The sequence below is a fragment of the Tyto alba genome, unplaced genomic scaffold (genome assembly GCF_018691265.1).
Source record: "Tyto alba isolate M040663 unplaced genomic scaffold, T.alba_DEE_v4.0 Super-Scaffold_41, whole genome shotgun sequence".
In the NCBI taxonomy this organism is placed as follows: Eukaryota; Metazoa; Chordata; class Aves; order Strigiformes; family Tytonidae; genus Tyto; species Tyto alba.
The window spans coordinates 11,662,753-11,681,158 of NW_024881317.1; the positions used below are offsets into that span (position 1 = coordinate 11,662,753).

Below are 18,406 nucleotides of genomic sequence, written 5' to 3' on the forward strand. Positions count from 1 at the left end.
AACAGTACTATCTACAGACCTCATATTTTGCACAAAACTTTTACCTATTTGACTTTCCCCCACTAGAGTTTACACATTTCATATGTTCCAAAACAAATTAGCAATTTTCCCTTTAGTATCTATCCCCAACATCAGACACAGATGAACATCCTGATGACAAACTGCTTCTGGTATCATTTATGGAGGGCCAGACAGCACGTACTTCTCATCTCTAATCTTGTGTGAGGGAGGGCGCCTTCCCTATCAACACCCCACAGCCTTCAGACTGGTGCCCATCATCCAGTATACAACACTCTCAGTAACAAAAAAGCTGTTCTAAAAGTAGCTTAAAAAGCAGACATTCACTTACTGTGTTATAAAGTTCTTCCAGCCTGGGAATTGTAAGAAATTTGTGCATGCTTACTCCATTTTCAATCAGAAGTTTCACAAATGCAACTCTATCCATCACAAGGGCATCTAACATAACCTGTTCCAGAGAGCCAACCTACAACAAATAAGTAACAAGGTAGAGCCTGGAGAGAACCAGTAATACGGGGCAACACAAGACTATGTGTATTTAGATCATGTATCAATCTCATTCATTTACAGGGCTGGGGAAACCTTATACATCTACAAACAGAAAGATGTCACCCTTGGTTCAGAAAATCCCCTGAACTTCACACAATTAGAGGATGAGAGAATATTCTGAAGATGTAATCAGCAAGTCTTATACTCTTCCATAGGTATCTCCTGCTGACACAGTACATGGGACTAAGTAGACATTTGGTTTAGCATAGTTAAGCTGTTCTTGTAGATTGATACTGGATAAAACACAAAGACATAAAACACTTAAAGCACAATTTTCTTCAAAGACAAGTGCTCAGAACCACCATTTCTATCAACATGCCTTATAGTATGTACTTTTGACTGCACACTCATGCAAGATGGTATTTTTGCAGTAACGTGGGAAGAAGGCAAAATCCACAATGTAGTTTTCAAACTCATTTGCAGACTACAAGAAACAGACCTTTTGTCCTCCCCCTCAAATAAACTGCAGTGTTGCCAACAGTGCATTTTACAAGATGCTTCTTTAGAACTTCCTATGACCATGCAACTGTAAGGAAGAAAGAGGATCTGACTAACATGAATTCAGCTTCCACCTTTTGCCATGTTTTTTTTTTCCCTACTTATTCAGAACACTTAACACATTTCTAAAATGTTTGGACCATTTTCAACTTCACAACAATGAAACAGCTGCAAGACTATGCAGTATGCAAAAAAATTACTGTCCTCAAAATAACTGTGTCGGTATTCTACAGTCTCTCTTTACAAAAGTCAAAAGATTCATTCTTTACAGTAAGTTGAGTTTCTCTCTTTTAGAAAATATCATTCTGCTTAATCCAGACCATTACATACCAGCCATTGTTGCCCATAAACAAAAACATGATTTTTGGCTATGTCAACTCTATCCCACGCAAGTGTAAGAACAAGCTGGTCAAATGCAGATGCATTCGTGCCTTAAGAAGCAAAAACAATGAAAAAAATTTTAAATTAATTAAAATACAAGATATAAACATTCTTGCTTCCTAAAAAGGCCAAATCAAGCAATCCATCACAAAACTATGTTGTGTATCTTATCATTTATGATACATTATGGTATTATATAATGAGAAAAGATAATAGATAATTATTTGCTTAAAACCTAAAGATTCCTACAGACTACAGTATTTTATAAATAATCCATAATATAAACACTAAACAACAATATCTGGGGATTGCACATGCTCTTAAAATTAAAAGTCTCACCTTTTAACAATGCCGTAAGTATTGCAACATCAATGTCCTGATGCTCATCTGACCCAATATGAAAAACTGTAATCTGTCCAAAAGAGTAAGAAGGGGAAAAGATATTTTAAAGTTACTAGCTCCAGTCTTTTATTTCAGGAACTGAAATACATTAGAAAGTCACCTTATTTTCGATGCAATTTAAGCCTATTCTGCATTTAAACTTACCTTTAGTGTGCACTTTTGTTTTCCTAACTGGATGCCACACAAGATAATTCTTTACGAGAAAAAGCATAGCAGAAACCCTTTACATTCTTCAATCAATCTGAACTTCTCTTCCCCACTATGATTACTATTCCCTATTGTCTATAAACACCAGACCATATTCTGTTTACTCCTCCTGCCAGCAAACATGTTTAGCTGAATATGACCATTTAAAATCTCAGAACAGCACAATATGATGTCCAAATGAGACACCAGTACCTGAAATCAGGCTACATATAAAGCTCTAAAGTGCTTTTGCTTTAAGCATGCAGTGATAGTAGACCTTTGTTAGTACAGTCATAAAAAGATCAAAAAAACCCAAAGTCCCAAGGTTTTTGAAAATCAAAGCAAGAAAAAAGAACAGCAACCTAAATATAAAAAACATACACACTATAAACAAACCAGAATCCTGTCATCTGAAAACAAATAGGCTTGGAAACAACAACAAATCAGATTACCAGAAATAATCACAAGAATTAAGTCTCTCTTGTCCATGAGATAAAGTATACGCAAAAACTGTATTTGACGATCTTAAATAACTGGAAGATCCACTATGTCCAGAAAAGATTTCTGGATCACTATTGATTATATACAACACTGAGATACAATATAATATTGTATCCATAAACACATGCACCTTGGATAAAAAATTTTTATGGCAAGATCTACTTACAAGCTCTTTTTTTTTCATGCATTCCAATAGTGTCTGAAACAAATGAACTGCTTCACTTTGACCAAAGTTAAATGTCTTTTTTATGGTTGAAATGATTTCAGGCTCAGCACCCTCAGGAACATTCCTGAGATTGAAACAAACAAACAGGAAAACAGATTGTTATACACAAACAGCAAGAACACCACCACATTTAATTAGCTTCAACATGTCCATTCCAAGTCCTGCTATCTATAAGCCTATTACTGTTTCAGTGGCAAATCCTTGGGTAACCTTTAGAAGGAAGTATACATTGCTTAATCTACAACTTTCTACCACTCATAAAAGTAACTCAGCTTTTCTCCTTTTCCTTCCCATACCCAGTTCTGAGAAACTCTCAGCTGAAAGATTTTGACACAAAATACTAAGTACTCACTCCTCTGAATAAGACCTGCTTCTGATACTACTATAAACAAAGCTGTTTGGTTTACTGCTATGTTAGATCCCTGCCTCCTAATTCTGAGGCAGTCCCTGCATCAAGAACCCAATATGTTTAAGGATTTGTGTAAGCCTGACAACTACCTAAAAATCACTGTTGTGGAGCCCAAGCATATCCCTTTTACTATTTAAAACTGCACTTGAAATACAGAAGTGTTTTCTACACTGAACAGAAGTATTTAAAAAGTTCAGTTTTAAGACTACTCAGAAGAAACAATATAGAAACTCTTTCTGATCCTGTGCTGGTTTTGGCTAGGATAGAGTTGTTTTCTTCATATTACCTAGTACTGGGCTATACTTTGGAGTTGTGCTGATAACATTGCTGATAATACAGAGATGTTTCCATTATTGCTGAGTGGTGCTTACACAGTCCAGGCCTCTTCTGCTTCTTGCACCACCTCACCAGCAAGTGGGCTAGGGGTGCACAAGAAGCTGTGAGGGGACACAGCCAGGACAGCTGACCCCAACTGACCAAAGGGACATCCCATGCCATATGCTGTCACACTCAGCATATAAAGCAGGGGGAAGGAGGAGGAAGTAGGGGATGTTCGTAGTGATGGCATCTGTCTTGCCACGTAATTGTTAAGTGTGATGGAGCCTGGCTTTCCTGGAGATGGCTGAACCCCTGACTGCCAATGGCAGAAGGAAAATGAATTCCTTGTTTTGCTTTGCTTGCACGCACGGCTTTTGCTTTACCTATTAAACTGTCTTTATCTCCACCCACATTTTTCTCACTTTTACCCTTCCGATTCTCTTCCCCATCCTATTGGTGGGAAGTAAGCGAGTGGCTGTGGGGTGCTTAGTTGCTGGCTGGAGTCAAACCACAACAGATCCCTTTTCACAAAAGCTACTACTATGCAACTGCTAACTGCATGAAAATATTTCCATTCAATGTAATCAAGGGATATTTTCAAGCAGTTTGGTAACATACTGTTCTCTATGTTATACTTGCATTTCTGGAAGGTCTGGTCAGCTCTGACGTCTGTTGAGCAAAACTCTGTTGTGCACACTTCAGAACAGTCACATTTATCACTTAAATTTTAACCAAGCCAAAGTACTTGAAGTTGAAGCAGATAGAGCATTTAAACTGGGAGCTGGGCCCTTTAGTTACAACGGTGTAACAAAATTACCATGCATAACTGAAGTTACACAGGAGATGTTTCCCCTAATTTAGAATATGAGTGTATGCTTTTCCTATTCTTTTTTTAAGTATTACTAAAGCAAGAACATGCTACAGAATTTGGTGCAACTTGTACAAAGCATGTGGGAGCAACCTAAAACTAAAAAGAAGTTTTGGTCTTTAGCCAGAACTATTATTGCAGCCAACCTGGAAAGCTGCATCACAGGCAAGATTATACTACCCGCTTTTAGCCTTTGTCTTTCCACAGAAAAAGCTCTTGTACAAATTCATTAAGGAATGGTGTCAAAACCCATCTATGTATAACAGTTTGGCTAGCAGTATTAGGACTTACCCTCCCTCCTCTGTTTGCTTGTGAACATACGCCAGTATATCTGCAGCTCTACCAGTTCCTTCACACACTACCACCGGCACAGGAGGACTTTCTTGAAGGAAGTCTAAAACTGTGAGTATGACGTTGGGGCCACCTTCAAATACAAGTGCCACCACAGGCACACCTTGGCCAATTCCTATAAAGTTGAAAATAAATAATAAAAACCAGTCAAAGCTGTAAGTGTATAGGGAATGCCAAGATTGATTTTACATATTTAATAAATCAAGTATTTCCCTTCTATCAAATAAAAATTTAAATGCTGCCTGCCAGACATTTTAACTGTTGCTAATGCAGTTTCAAGCACTGTTTATACTTCGGGCTGGGGGGAAAGCACTGCAAAGAAGCTTATAAATACAATAGAACACAGTCTACAAAACAGAAGATATTCTTCACAGAAATATTCATAGGCTAATACAGAAAAATGAACATTCTTTTCTTTAGAGAACTCCCCTTCTACCTTCTCTCCAAATAGTTTCCAAAGATGACAACGCATCTACAATTTGAATGTATAACATGGAAACCCTCTACTGACAAGGAGTATTGCAAAAGCATTCCTAGAAGAGAAAAACCACACGTGTTGCTCCATAATTGGAAAAAAACAGCAGAAGTAGTCATGGCTTCTTTGCACAAACACAGATCACCTTCTACAAACTCAGTTGCCCTATTGTGAAACTGCAAGTGATTAGTGTCAAAACTATGAATCAATAAGACCAGTAGTAACTCAAGTGACGTACATTTGCTTTATCAAAGAAAAACTGACAACATTGTTTAAAAAACCCCTCCTCTCTGGTCCCAGAGAAATCCTAACTCTACCAGCAATATCTAGGTATTGATAATCCAAAAGCAGCAGTTGAAATTTGCAAAACAATCATTCAGACTTGAAACATAAACAAAAGACCAATTTTTCTATTTTGTCATTCAGATGTTTGGTACAAGTACCACTTTCATTAAAGCACAGTAACACAACCCTCAGGCATCAGAAGTACTTACTTGCATGGATCCGTTGCAAATTAATAGTTTTTTCCAGTTCTCTCCGCAATTTAACTTCTGCTCCATACTTTCCAACCGTTCCATCATCCACCAGAATGAAATGGGAATGGAGGTTATTTAGGACATTTAGTTTACTTAATGGGTTTAGCAAGGTTTGATATGGAGCAACCACCTAAGTATAAGCACACAACAATGTCTTTTACTTGTAAAGTTTCACATTTGTTTCTGTGAAACTTAACTTTTTGTCTAGACACAAGAATTTGTGGCTCAACAAGAAGCACTAACACATATAAGCACACCTTGGGTCAGAATACACCAACAGCTGCAACTCTTAATTTTGTTCAGGAAAGCTGATAACTATCACAAAAGAATTCTGTTCTAAAGGATAACATAGAAAAGATCCTTTGAAAAGGTGTCTTGAGGAAAACTTGTGACTGCTCTGGCAAAGAACAGTAATGCAGACTCCACATCAGAATTTTTCAACTTATCATCCTCTGTAAACATGAATTCTCTGTAATACTTTATAGAATTTTTGTTATTTCGTTCAGTAATATCAGTAGAGAAGAAAAAAGAATTGAATACTTGAGAACAAGCTCCTCCTCTAGCGTATTTACATTTTGCAACTTGCTTACACTAATGATCTTGCATAAGTCTCAGATGTCAATGTGTCTTCATAGTACAGCAAGTATTCCAATGATGCAAAGCAAGTGAAAAAACACGCTTGAGCAGATTTGACAGAAAATAAGTCAGATAAATCACTATTTCTATTAGGTAATTTATCCTTACATCTCTTCCAACAAGGTCATTTCTGTTTTCAATCACTCCCCACGGAGCAATCCCAATAGTGCAAATCTTTCGAGATGATCTGGAAGCATGTTCTCTTAGAGCATCACCAACATGTTTTGCAACACCTGTTTGTACACAAAAAGATTTCAATATATTGAATGCCACATCTCACTAATAAATAGAATTATTTTATTAGTTAACTGGGCCTTTAATGGCTTAAGAACTTATTTGACACAACACCGAAGAAAAAGCACCATACTAAATCCATGAGAAGGAAACAAAGTGCTACGTATCAGTAATTCAACAAAATAAATATTAGTCTATTAAGAACTAAAGAGTTTCCAGTACATTACTGTACTTGTTTTAATTGTATTGGTTTTCTTTTACAGTTTCAAAAACAAAGACACAAACAAAAAAACAAACCAAAAACAAAGCCAAACAAGCCTCCAAAAAAACAACCCCCACCACCACCTTTGTGTTGTTTCTCTTTGCAATACAAAATGACAAAACAGCAGTCCACTTCGAACTACACATGTTCAAAATGTATTATTTTAATTTCAAACTCACCAAAATGACCAAACTCACTCAAATTTACTTTGCTTTAAGATGAGGTTATACATCCATTAACTCTTTTGGCTCTTATAAATTATAATCCAGTTAACTGTGCTCATTCATTGGTACTGCTTTACCTGTGTTCACTCCTCCAGTTATAATCCAGGCTCCTGTTGTTACTGCAGCTTTAATAAGACCTTTGCCAAGCAACTGTTTGATGCGTGGGTGAAGTTCAAATTTCTGCATGCCCCCATGTACAGATATAACAAGCTTCGGCAACTCCATCTGCCATTCTTTAAGCATAAGTTGCAGAATAGCTTCAGGCTTAGTGTCGTATGACAATCGCACATACTGCAGGCACAAGAAGAGAGTTAAAAGGTTCTTAAATCATCACAGAATCAATGCATAAAAAGAACCGGGATGTATTTCAGGATATATTATCCTCTTCCTGGCTATGGAAAATGTAACTCGCTTTTTCAAAACACAGCAGATGCAATAAATGAACAAACTTACTTTATGTTCTCCAGAATTAAGGAGATGACAGTTAACAGTTCTGAAAGCAAGTTTTGGAAAGGGAACGACTATACAAAGATTATGTCATTCCATCCTACTGGCACAGTGACCTAGAAAAATGAGTCTTTATGAAAGCAGTGAGTATCCCTAAATTAGATGAAAATCAGAAATATTTATAAAAGTTCTGCCATCTACCGGGAGAGGTTTGCATGTTCCCTGTAAAAAGTTTTACAGAAAGACATTTGCTTGCTTTTCCTTCCCTGTTCCTGGTAGGAAGGAAAGCTACATTCTTTCACAGAAAACTTCGAAACTACCTATGTTTAACAGGATAAGATTAAGTATATAGTTGATCAGCTAAAAATACTGCTGTATCTTTAATATGGGCTATTCAACAGAGGTAGGGACACTATGTAGAAATTAAACCCTGCCTGAATCAAGTTCTAACTGAAAATCCATCACTATTCCAATAAACTGATTTTCGCAACTCCACTAGGACTCTGCAGAAGTAAGCAGAGATGAGCACAGGCAGCTTGCTATTTCTGTACTCCTAGAAAAGAATTTGCAGCCATTTTAAGCTATACTAAGCATACAGACACATACACTGCTATTACGAACACGAAAGAATGATGCTAAGAGCCCTTCTCTCCACAGAGATGGTCTGACCTAGAGCACTGGATTCTCCTTGGGAGCTCTGCCAGCTGCGTAAAGACCACAGCTCCCTCATTCAAGCATTTCACTTCGGCCGTAAGAGCCACACTGTATCAGAACCCCTTGCAGCTTCCAACTGCATGAGCATTGAATCGTTTTTACCACAACTAGAAATCTTCTATAAAAAGCTTGTGGAGAGTATGTCAGAATTTCCAGTTTTCTAGCCTCTTTAGTACATGTGCACTTGTGAATTAAGAGTTGGTTCCCAAAATTTCAATTTATTGTTATGCTCGTTTTTAACTAACCCCCCTCCCCAAAAACTTAGTTATTGTGATCAGTACGATTATGTTTTAATAATTTTGAACGAATTTACTAAAGAAGCATATTCTACATCTGTCCATAATTTTTTCAGAGTTTGAAAATTATGAGGGTTAAAGATATCAGATGTCACTTAACAGGTCCTATAAAAATTTAACAGTAGTGAGTAAGCAAGTAGCACAGATGAGTAAGCCGTATTTTCATGAAGTCTGAAACAGTGACACTGAATTCTTAACGTAATGTTTTGCTGAAGTGATTATGAATTCTTATCACCATCTGCAATTTAAAAGTAAGCTTGTACATGAATACAACTATTTCTGATCGATCTGAGCAACTTCTGCTTTGAAAACTAAATTTTAAAAATGGAGATTAGAAAAAATTCAGATCACAGTAAAAAAAATACTAGAATAGTAGAGGGCACTGGTTCGTCACAATATGGGCAACTGTTTTCAGCCTTCACTTTCAAAATTTAAATGAAGCATCCATCACCTCTATCAATGTGTTTAGAGTAAGAAAAAAGAAAACATCATACATGCCTTAGCCCTGTAAGAATGAGAGCCACCTTGGAAGTTGATGACACCATAAGCATCAGTAGAGGTCTGTTCTGTATGTTTTTCCACTGACCATTCTTCTATTTCCTGATTATAGTTTTCACCCAGCTTCACATCGGAGTATTTCATAGCAAGACTTGCAGTAAAACAAGCATGTTGTCTGACCAAGCGGCCACAACAGCACCTGTGCCCAACCATATAATTTAGAATACTGGAGTCAATACTATTATTAGAAAAGAGAGAGAACTTATTTTATCTATAACAGAGATACATCAGATTTAGAAAGCTAAATACTGTATAAACCTCTTTTCTAGAGCAAACCTTGTTGCCATAAATATGTATAGCAATAATTAATTACAAAACATAATTATTATCCAAAATATTGAAGCTCACCGAGATAGCAAGTTGGAGGCCAGAAAAAAATGATTCTTTAAAGCCAATCTGTGATCTACATGTTGCAGACAGTTCTTTATTAATTAGTCATATTTGGTTTATATCTATCTAACCTTTCACCAACTTGTCATTTTCAATAATGATCAAAACTTTTTAAAACCCTACTATGAAAGTGCTTATTTAATGGAAAAAAATATTCATAAATATTGTAATTACAAAGAACTTTTACCTGACAAGTTGCTGACAAATCTGACATCCTGGAAGGCATCTATAAGAAATATTTAAAGGTATGAGTAAACTTCAGCTTCAATTTTAAAGCAGGGGGAGACATGACAGACCACTCATACCACTTCATGTGCTTAGAGAAAGATTACTGAACAAAAGAGAACTCCAGTAAATGCAAAACATTCTGTCCAAGTTTGCCCTTTTTTAACACATTAACTTGCCTGGTTTTCATTTACATGACTGTAGTATACTTGGCAAATAAAAACACATAAACATGAAAAAGCTTCAGTCCTGAAACTTCAGATGGGTTTTCAGGATTTGAACCATCCATATCTGAAGCCCAGGAATACTTCAGACCGGATTATCTGCAGTACTCAAAGTGAAACATTTTGCTAGATGCTGAGAAGTTACTTCCACACCAGCATTTTCTCGGACTCATTCTAACTACACATTGTTGCACCTGTTCTACAAATTCATCCTTCTAATATACATCCAAGTTGAACAGCCTGTGTAGGAAGGTTATTTGATCATTTCTGAGTCGCACGTACAGAAAAAGATATATTTGAATCAACCTTCTATAGTAGTGTCTTTACATAAAGTTTATTATATAATTTCTACCCTCTTCTACCTTAAACATTTTCCATATTTTCCTGCTAACAGCTTTCTTAACATTTAAAATTAGAATAAATTTATACAACTGTTTACCATAATTTTCATAAGCAGCTGTTAACCAATTATGGTTAAGAGCTAGTATGCAAAAGCGTACAAATACAGGTGTTATACAGCAGCCTTACATGGTTTTCAAACTTTGAGCATAAATGATTTTTTAATTTTGTCCTTCTTATAGAAGTCCCACTGCTATTAATCATCTATGATTTCAGTACTGAACTATAGCTTTAGACCTTCTCTAACAGTTACTAAGTTATAATTATCTATACTAAAAGATACAGATCAACAAAACATACCAAATACTCCTGTCTACATTTGATTAATTTTTGCATAATTCACAAACAACAGTAGGCAATTCTTAGAAACTTGAGGACAAAATCTGATGGGAAAGTTGTAAAGTCCATTGTATGCTACAAATGGGTTAAACTGAAAGTGCAATTGTTGAAGACCATTTTGTTCCTTGTGAAATGCTCTGGAAATTTTAACAGCTTCCTAATTACTTTGTTTGCATTTGCAAATTTTCCATGTGCTACAATCATGGCTATAAATTCTAAAAGCTTCTCATGTCACATGGTTTCAAGGAATGTTGTGAATTATTTACAATAACTTATAAATTCTAAAGCATTTACTTTGTTCTTTTTCTGTCTAAAAACAAACTTCTTAAAAGAAAAATAATACTCTGCCTCAGCAGAACAAAAGATATTTATAACTTTTTAAATGGAAAAGACCGAAATAGAAGTTTTCTGAAATTCAGAAGAAAAGATTTCTCAGTTGCTCTGAAACATATGAAGCTAAATAAAAAAAAAAAAAAAAAAAAACAACAAAACAACCTGATCTGAAATCCACAACAACAGTAAATGTTTTGGGGAGACAAAAACTGCCTTAAAATACCAATTTTGCAACTATTTTCAATTTTACTTTATTTAATACGTGATACAGATGTCATGACTATGCACATCAAATTCAATCATTGTAAGAACTCTTAAATTATATCTGTATCATCTAGTGAAGGTAAACTCTACCAATTAGACATGTTAGAGGTATCACAAACTTGCTTGATTTCACATCTCTAATTTAGTATAAGGTAAAAGCAGCCCCTGAGATATGCAAAATATTCTTCTCAGCCTCCCCTCTAGAGACACATTTCCCTGTTTTTCAGCCTCATCTTTTTCCTTACAGAACTTAAGGATTAAAAATTACTATATACTGCATTAAATCTCTTCATAGCCAAACTGTTCTTATTTTATCAATCTTCCCTGGAAGCAAATATTTCTTCAGCCTCTGTTTTGTAATTTTCCCCATACACACAACTCTTTTCTTTATTCTTCTATGAATTCTTCAACCCTTTTTCCTGCACTGTCAGGTTTATTTTTACACTTCACCCTACACTCACACTGCTGCTCTTTAAATTCCAATAGAGGATATCTCTATGAGACTTTGACTTCAAAAGTATGCCACAAAAAAAAAAAAAAAATTTTTTTTTACAAATCCCCCACAGTGTAGACACACCATAGACAATCACTAGGAGGACTGGTAAGAAGCAAAGAGAACAGAACATTTATTAGAGATTTCTGCAACGCTAAAGTACTTTCAGAAAAAGAAAAAAATATCCAAGCTAAACGCAAAGAGTAACAATGCCCAGTCACAAAAGAGTGGACTAAAGATGGTATTTTATACATATAAAGTAGCTAGTCCAAAAATCTATTATACACTCTCTTTACAACACTAACTTTTATTAATTTTACAGAGCAGCAATGAGTTAATGCATCATTTCTCTTTTACCTGTGGGGGTCTTTTGAACTTGGTATAATATACACACACTCCCTCTTCGTGAAAGTATTTTCTATCCAGGATTTCTGGGACTGAAAAATAGAAAGTGTAACAGTATTTTAAAATACAAATCATATAACTTTGTAATGGAAAATTGTTTTTAAGAAAACAAGAATTAGAATATGAGGGGTTTTTTATTTAAAGATGAAGGCAAGTAGTGTCTAACATAAAGAGGTTAAATTGTCATTTAATGTTTTTCTGTTTCTCAAAAACTAACAAAACCATACATTACCCTAAAAAAGCATCTCACACTGCCTAAAAGTTGACATAATCAGAATCATTATGTAACATGTTTTATACACAAATCCCTTAAAATCCAAAGAAATATTTTTCAAAGCTAACATTAAATAGCAAAATTTTGCAATATGCAAATAAAGACCAAAAAAACCAACAATTTCAAATTATACCTACGTTGCTAAGGAAAAAAACCTTATCGGTTAATTTTTTAAAATTAACTGCACTACACTGAGATAATAGTAATTTCATCTATTTACCTCTTTATTGAAGTAAAATTTTCATCTTGAAGTTGTGGGTAAGGAAGTTTTCTAACTATACTGTCAATCTTTTCTAGTAGCAATAAATAGATCATAACCTTTGCTTTTCATCAGTAAACTTTTCACTTCAATAAACAAATTTAATTAGCATATCTAAACTGAATTTTAAGCTAAACTTGAAACATGTTCTGAAGCATGAAATTATGGATGTTTACTTCTTCAAATGCTTACCTACTCTAATGGCTAGACATCATTTCAGTTGCTTTAAACAACCATGTAACATGATCTTACATGATAATCTCAGGATTACATGTTAAACAATATGCATAATACCCAATGTCTACACCACGTTTCAGCAATACATTGGGAAAGGAACCTGGACATGACTTGGTAATTAAAAACAAGAAAAAAACTTGGGATGCCAATTTGGACCTTATGCAATATTGCTTTAAATGCTTATTAAGATTACATTAAAATTTATTCATTGCCAACAGCATGTCCTGTTTGCATTTACATTTCACTTTTAGAAAAATTTGAGGAATTTCATACCTATTCTGTTTTACAACAAGGGGGAAAAGAGAGCAATGTATATTATTCACAGGTATCTAAATAGAAGTCTGTGGAATCTATGAAGAAATTTTTCCAGATCTATTATAACAGAATATTCAGTAAAGTTGGATGGTTTTTCACTCACCACAACTTCAAGATCAGTTTAAGATAATATAGAGAAATTATTACAAGTAAGAATTGTAGCAGACAGTTTTAATATATGCCCCTGGAAAACTGCTCCTCAACTGCCTGCTCTCTTTCAAAACATTTCCCAGACTCAGCAGATCTTTCCCACATCATTCAACATGATCTTCCAATATTTTTTTTTAGTGAACTTTGTCTATGAATCTGTCAAGACAGCAACAAACTGCTGCTCCAGTTTCTGTCTTCACATTAAGAGGGCCACCAGTCTCTTCCACGGAGGATGGTAAGTTGCAGGGTGCAGGCACTTGCCCAAGAGAGAAAGAAGGGTAGGAGAAAGGTAGATGCACAATCCATGGTGAAGAATCATGGTGCAGAATAAGAGCTGTAAACAACAGAATGAGAACTCACACAATATATTTTACATTTAAATTAATATTTTAAACACTTGGAATAAATAGCCAAAGGCATTATTCGCTACTGTCCTACCTCTTTTCCCTATACATAGGAAAGAATGCTGTTGCAAAGGAGAAAGAAAGAAGGCCTAGCATGGGAAAAGCAGGATATTAGACATATGCAAACATGGTGTTATGAAGGAATGAAGGATTCTATTACATTTATGTTGCTTTTCCCTCTTTTTTTCTTTTCCTTCTCCTTTGGAGCAGAAGATCAAAGTGACTGACTCTTAACAGGCCTGTGAAAGGGAAGATCTCTTCCTTTGCTGTCCTCAAAATTAATCTCTAATCTTTCAGCGACCTTCTCCTTGGTTCTTGAGTACGAAGAGAGAAGTACATAACTTTCCACTACGCAGCTGGGTATTTCCTGCAACACCTGTGCCTTACATGAGCTGGGCTCAAAACACCTTTATCTCGTCTTTACCTTTCTCAGAAAATTAGCAGTGTTATAAAAATAATATTATATATGTGCATATGTACATTTATATATGTATATCATACTGTATGTAAAAATATACATACAGAAGGTAGTCCAAATTTTTAGCTTCCTCCTCTCATTGTATTTTTTTAATGCCATTAAGCCTTAGCCTATGTGATATGAACCCCAGTTCTGGAAGATGTTTTCTGCTTATCTCAGAGTCCCCACTGTTTATATGGGTATGTATTTTTGTACTCCATTTCTTAAAACTGAGGTTTTGTACAAGTCATTACCTTAACACTGCAGTAGTTTAAGCTTAAATATGAACTCTGCAGATCCTCTAGACTATAAAAGACAAAGAAGAGTAATTCCATACTTAAATGTTTTAGCCAGCTGGCTAAAACCACACCCTGAAGCAAGCTATCACAGATATTACATGCTAGATTGCAATCTGAAGTATATAAACCACAAGTAATTGTGTAAATTGCTCCACACAATATTACTTTATTATTAAGTGGTGACCAAAGTGGAGGACAAGGAACACTGTCCCACAATGTGCAACAACACTTTACATAATAAAATGGTTCTGAAAAAAAAAAAAAAAAAGCCTAACAAAAAAACCCCCCCACACACACAAAAACAAAACAAAACAAAAAAACCCCAGCCAAACAAAAAAAAACACAAACAAACAAACAAAAAAAAAAAAAAAAAAACAACAAACCCCAAGCATTGATTAATTTTTATCTTAAAGAATGTACAGTTTTAACCACTCATCAAGGATTTCTCTCTGTTGTTCAATACTGAAAGTATTTTCAGTGAAGCATGGGAACTTCTATGCTATTTATATGGAGGAGGCTCTATAATGTTATTAAAACATACCTGGAACTTTTCATTTGGTAAAATTAGACTCTCTCCAGAAGCACTCATGTACACTAATTAATCTTCATTGCAACATATTTTATACAGTACTTTCTAATTAAAGAGTCTTGTTTTCAGTTGAAGAAAGAGGGGGGAACAAAAAAAGGGCAAAACAAGAACAGAGTGAGAGACATTTCCCATAAACAGGTAAAGATCACATTTAAAATGTAGGAGGAACTGACACTTCGCCTTCCCTGTAAGAACTATTATTACATAATGTTCCTGTGATGACCACAAAAAGGAAGAAGATGTGAAGACACTGTTAAGATAAATTAGTTGCAGCAATTACCTTCAAGAAATACTTCCTTATCAGCTAAAGATTAAGTTAAATAGGAGATCATGTTGGTAGTCAAAAATCAATATGCAAGTTATCAGACTATTTTAGACAAACTGCCTACTCTTATCAAAATTTTTTAATCATCTCTACAGCATACACAACTACCCCTCTTAAACTCTGCTTCCAGTATTGGGGCAAATTCTGCCGACTGGAGTGATCTGCTTTGCTAGTGTATTTTCGAAGGTGTACCTTACATCATGGTTACAGGCAACACTGCTCAGGAGCTCTAAACACAATGAGCTCTGTAGTGCTGCTATTCAAGAAAAAGGAAATAAAGGAGTGGCTGGAAGGAACTATGAACCCTCCCCCCAAAACATATGGTCAGATTTTAGCACAAAGCACAAGTAATATTAACATATAATGAGCTACTTATCAATTATTTACTTTCTTTCCGTTCAAACTTGTATCTTGAGGAAAGAAAAAAAAATTAGCTTTCCAGGTTCTCTCCCATGCATTTCAAACCTCTTAAACTAAATAAAATTTAAGACTTACATGAAAAGTGTTAATACAATTAATATTACTCCAGAACTACCTTCACTGTCTTTTTCCTACAAGGGGAGTTACTTTTGAAAATTTCACTGCATTAAGACCTCTTAGCAGTCACTGTTGTCACGATCTTGTCTGCACACCAAAAAACCTCTAATTTTACTTTTTGGAAGATTTACTACAGTAACTACTAAGTCCTAGTCCCGAAGTGACCAACAAGGCTTTTGCTCAGTCTTTAAGCTGTAGAGGGTTATGCAAGATACCTCATTCTGGCTGTACTGATTTCCAAGCAAAGTTCACTGTGTCTTTCAGTACTTCTGAAAGTGCTTCAAGAAACAAAAAGCACATAGATTTGATTCAGTAAGCCAGAAGAAATATACTCACCCTGGGATCATGATTAAAGGAAATACTTTAAACTATTTCTCATAAATAAGTCCTTGCATAAAAGTTTCACAAGTGCCGAAACAATTATAATTGCTATTTGAAACAAAACTTACACAAGTATTTGCTGAACTACAAACTCAAGAGAACGTGCCCAACCACAGTATCGCCAACTTTTAGAAGTATCTAAACACCAAAATAATGCCACAGCCTTTTACAACAGGTGGAAATTTTACCATAGCTGTTTTAATATTAGCTATTTTTGATTCAGCAATAGCATTATTCCAAAGCACCAGTAACAGAAATTATTGAAGTGTACCTGCTCAAGATGCAAGGAATTCCTTCTATTATCTTAACTGAAACTCATGATGGACATTTTTAGCAAGTCTCCTTGTAGAATGAAATTTTTAACACAAAGTTAACTATAATGTAAGGTTTTGTATATAGCAGGTTACAAACAAAAAGAAGCAGTTGCCAAAGTACAGTATGAGATCAGGTCTCAAGAAAAAACAAACAAACAAACAAACCAACCAACCTCCTACCACCTTCCCTTCTTCAACTCACCTAAGTGTTTATAAAAGCCTCTTCTTCAACATATAAAAATAATAAGACAACTAAATTCTAGCAGGACAGCAACTGATGCACAGCAGTATGACAAAGCCTTATCAAACTATTGTTAAATTTTCCAAGTTTATCCAAGTTTGGTCTGAATTATCTTCTGTATAGCAAGTAAGCCTTCCTGTTTGGCAAGACCTCAAAATAACTTGCATGATTTTCAACAAACACAAATATGACAATCATGAACTTATTCATGTACAGAAGGATCCCTGTTTATTCCTTCTACTCATTTGTGATACTGTATACTGTGGGAGACTCATATGTTATAGAATATTTATTACAAAACTAAAATTTAATTTATACTAAATATATCGCTCTTGAACCTGGAACACTGCCTACCAATCCAGCAGTTCTGCTCACAATTATTCCATAAAGCTCATCCGCTGGATCAGGAAACTGACCTGGATTAAAAAATAATATACCAAACTGTGACTTTTGTGGAATGCTGATAATAGAGATTTCAATTACTGATTGCAGAGACCTCAGTTTCAAATTTAGAAGTCATATCACTTTCTACAGCATCTCATATTTCATCTTTCAAACCTTTGCTTACAGCATATGGCAGTTCAATATTTGCAATAGTTTTTAAAGGAAAAGATCTTCCAATTTGTCCTTTATTTAAAAATTAATAGACTCTATATTCTTTCTCTACCACCCCCAATTTTCTAAAAATCTTGTTTTCATTTGGGCAAAAGAAAATACATGGAAAGTTTCAGCAAGTCTGAAAACTAGAAGATACAGTGGAAACTGTCTGCAACAGGAATACTCAAGCTAGCACTGCCGCAGAGCAGTCCTATCTGTCTAGGTCACTTACAACCAACAAAATAAATTTCAAAACATTTCTAAAAGACATTCTGTACTATGAACGTCCTTTAGCTCATCTATTCAAGGAAATGTCCACCGACAAGCTAGTGCTTCTTATATAGCTATACATACTATGCACAGTCTTTTCATGCTTTACAAGAGGATCTCTTATCTACAAAACCCACTCCATTAGCCAAACACGTGCTATACCATGGGACTGAACTGTGATCCCTGCCCAGCCTGCTAACCCCGAACCAAGCACATGGTCCTGCAGCTATAGCTGAAAGGCAGACATTCCAAACAAGCCTTTATCTTATCACTTTTATACTTAATACAGCTAATAAAACCAAATGAAGCCAAACCACCACGATGAATACGATAACCAATTAAGTTAATGCATTTCAAGTAACTTAGAATTCATAAAACTTCCTGTGGGAAGAGGTGCCATGAATAAAATGCATGCTAGTTCTCACTGCAAAGATTCCCAGAAGGGGCTTCAAACCCTTAAGGCAGAAAGAATCCTGCTCCAGCTACAGTACATGAACTTGTTCTTAGTACAAATTAACTGAGTAATACCGAAAAAGTGCATCCCAGGATGAGCTAAGTAACTAAGCCACTGGGTATAGGGTGGAGAGTTATCTGAA

General features: G+C 35.3%; 1 protein-coding gene across 1 annotated transcript in view; it reads right to left on the reverse strand.

The window, feature by feature from the left end:
- TRPM7 (transient receptor potential cation channel subfamily M member 7) overlaps positions 1–18,406 on the reverse strand; it is a 62,029-nt gene that overhangs the window by 24,999 nt on the left and 18,624 nt on the right. Inside the window, exons 2-12 of the mRNA XM_042803745.1 lie at positions 12,114–12,193; positions 9,667–9,705; positions 9,030–9,228; positions 7,152–7,365; positions 6,463–6,587; positions 5,677–5,848; positions 4,648–4,822; positions 2,702–2,825; positions 1,786–1,858; positions 1,396–1,496; positions 350–484 (exon numbers count right to left, since the gene is read on the reverse strand). Of these exons, the coding sequence (XP_042659679.1) occupies positions 350–484; positions 1,396–1,496; positions 1,786–1,858; positions 2,702–2,825; positions 4,648–4,822; positions 5,677–5,848; positions 6,463–6,587; positions 7,152–7,365; positions 9,030–9,228; positions 9,667–9,705; positions 12,114–12,193 (1,437 nt within the window). The remainder of the gene's footprint in view (positions 1–349; positions 485–1,395; positions 1,497–1,785; positions 1,859–2,701; positions 2,826–4,647; positions 4,823–5,676; positions 5,849–6,462; positions 6,588–7,151; positions 7,366–9,029; positions 9,229–9,666; positions 9,706–12,113; positions 12,194–18,406) is intronic.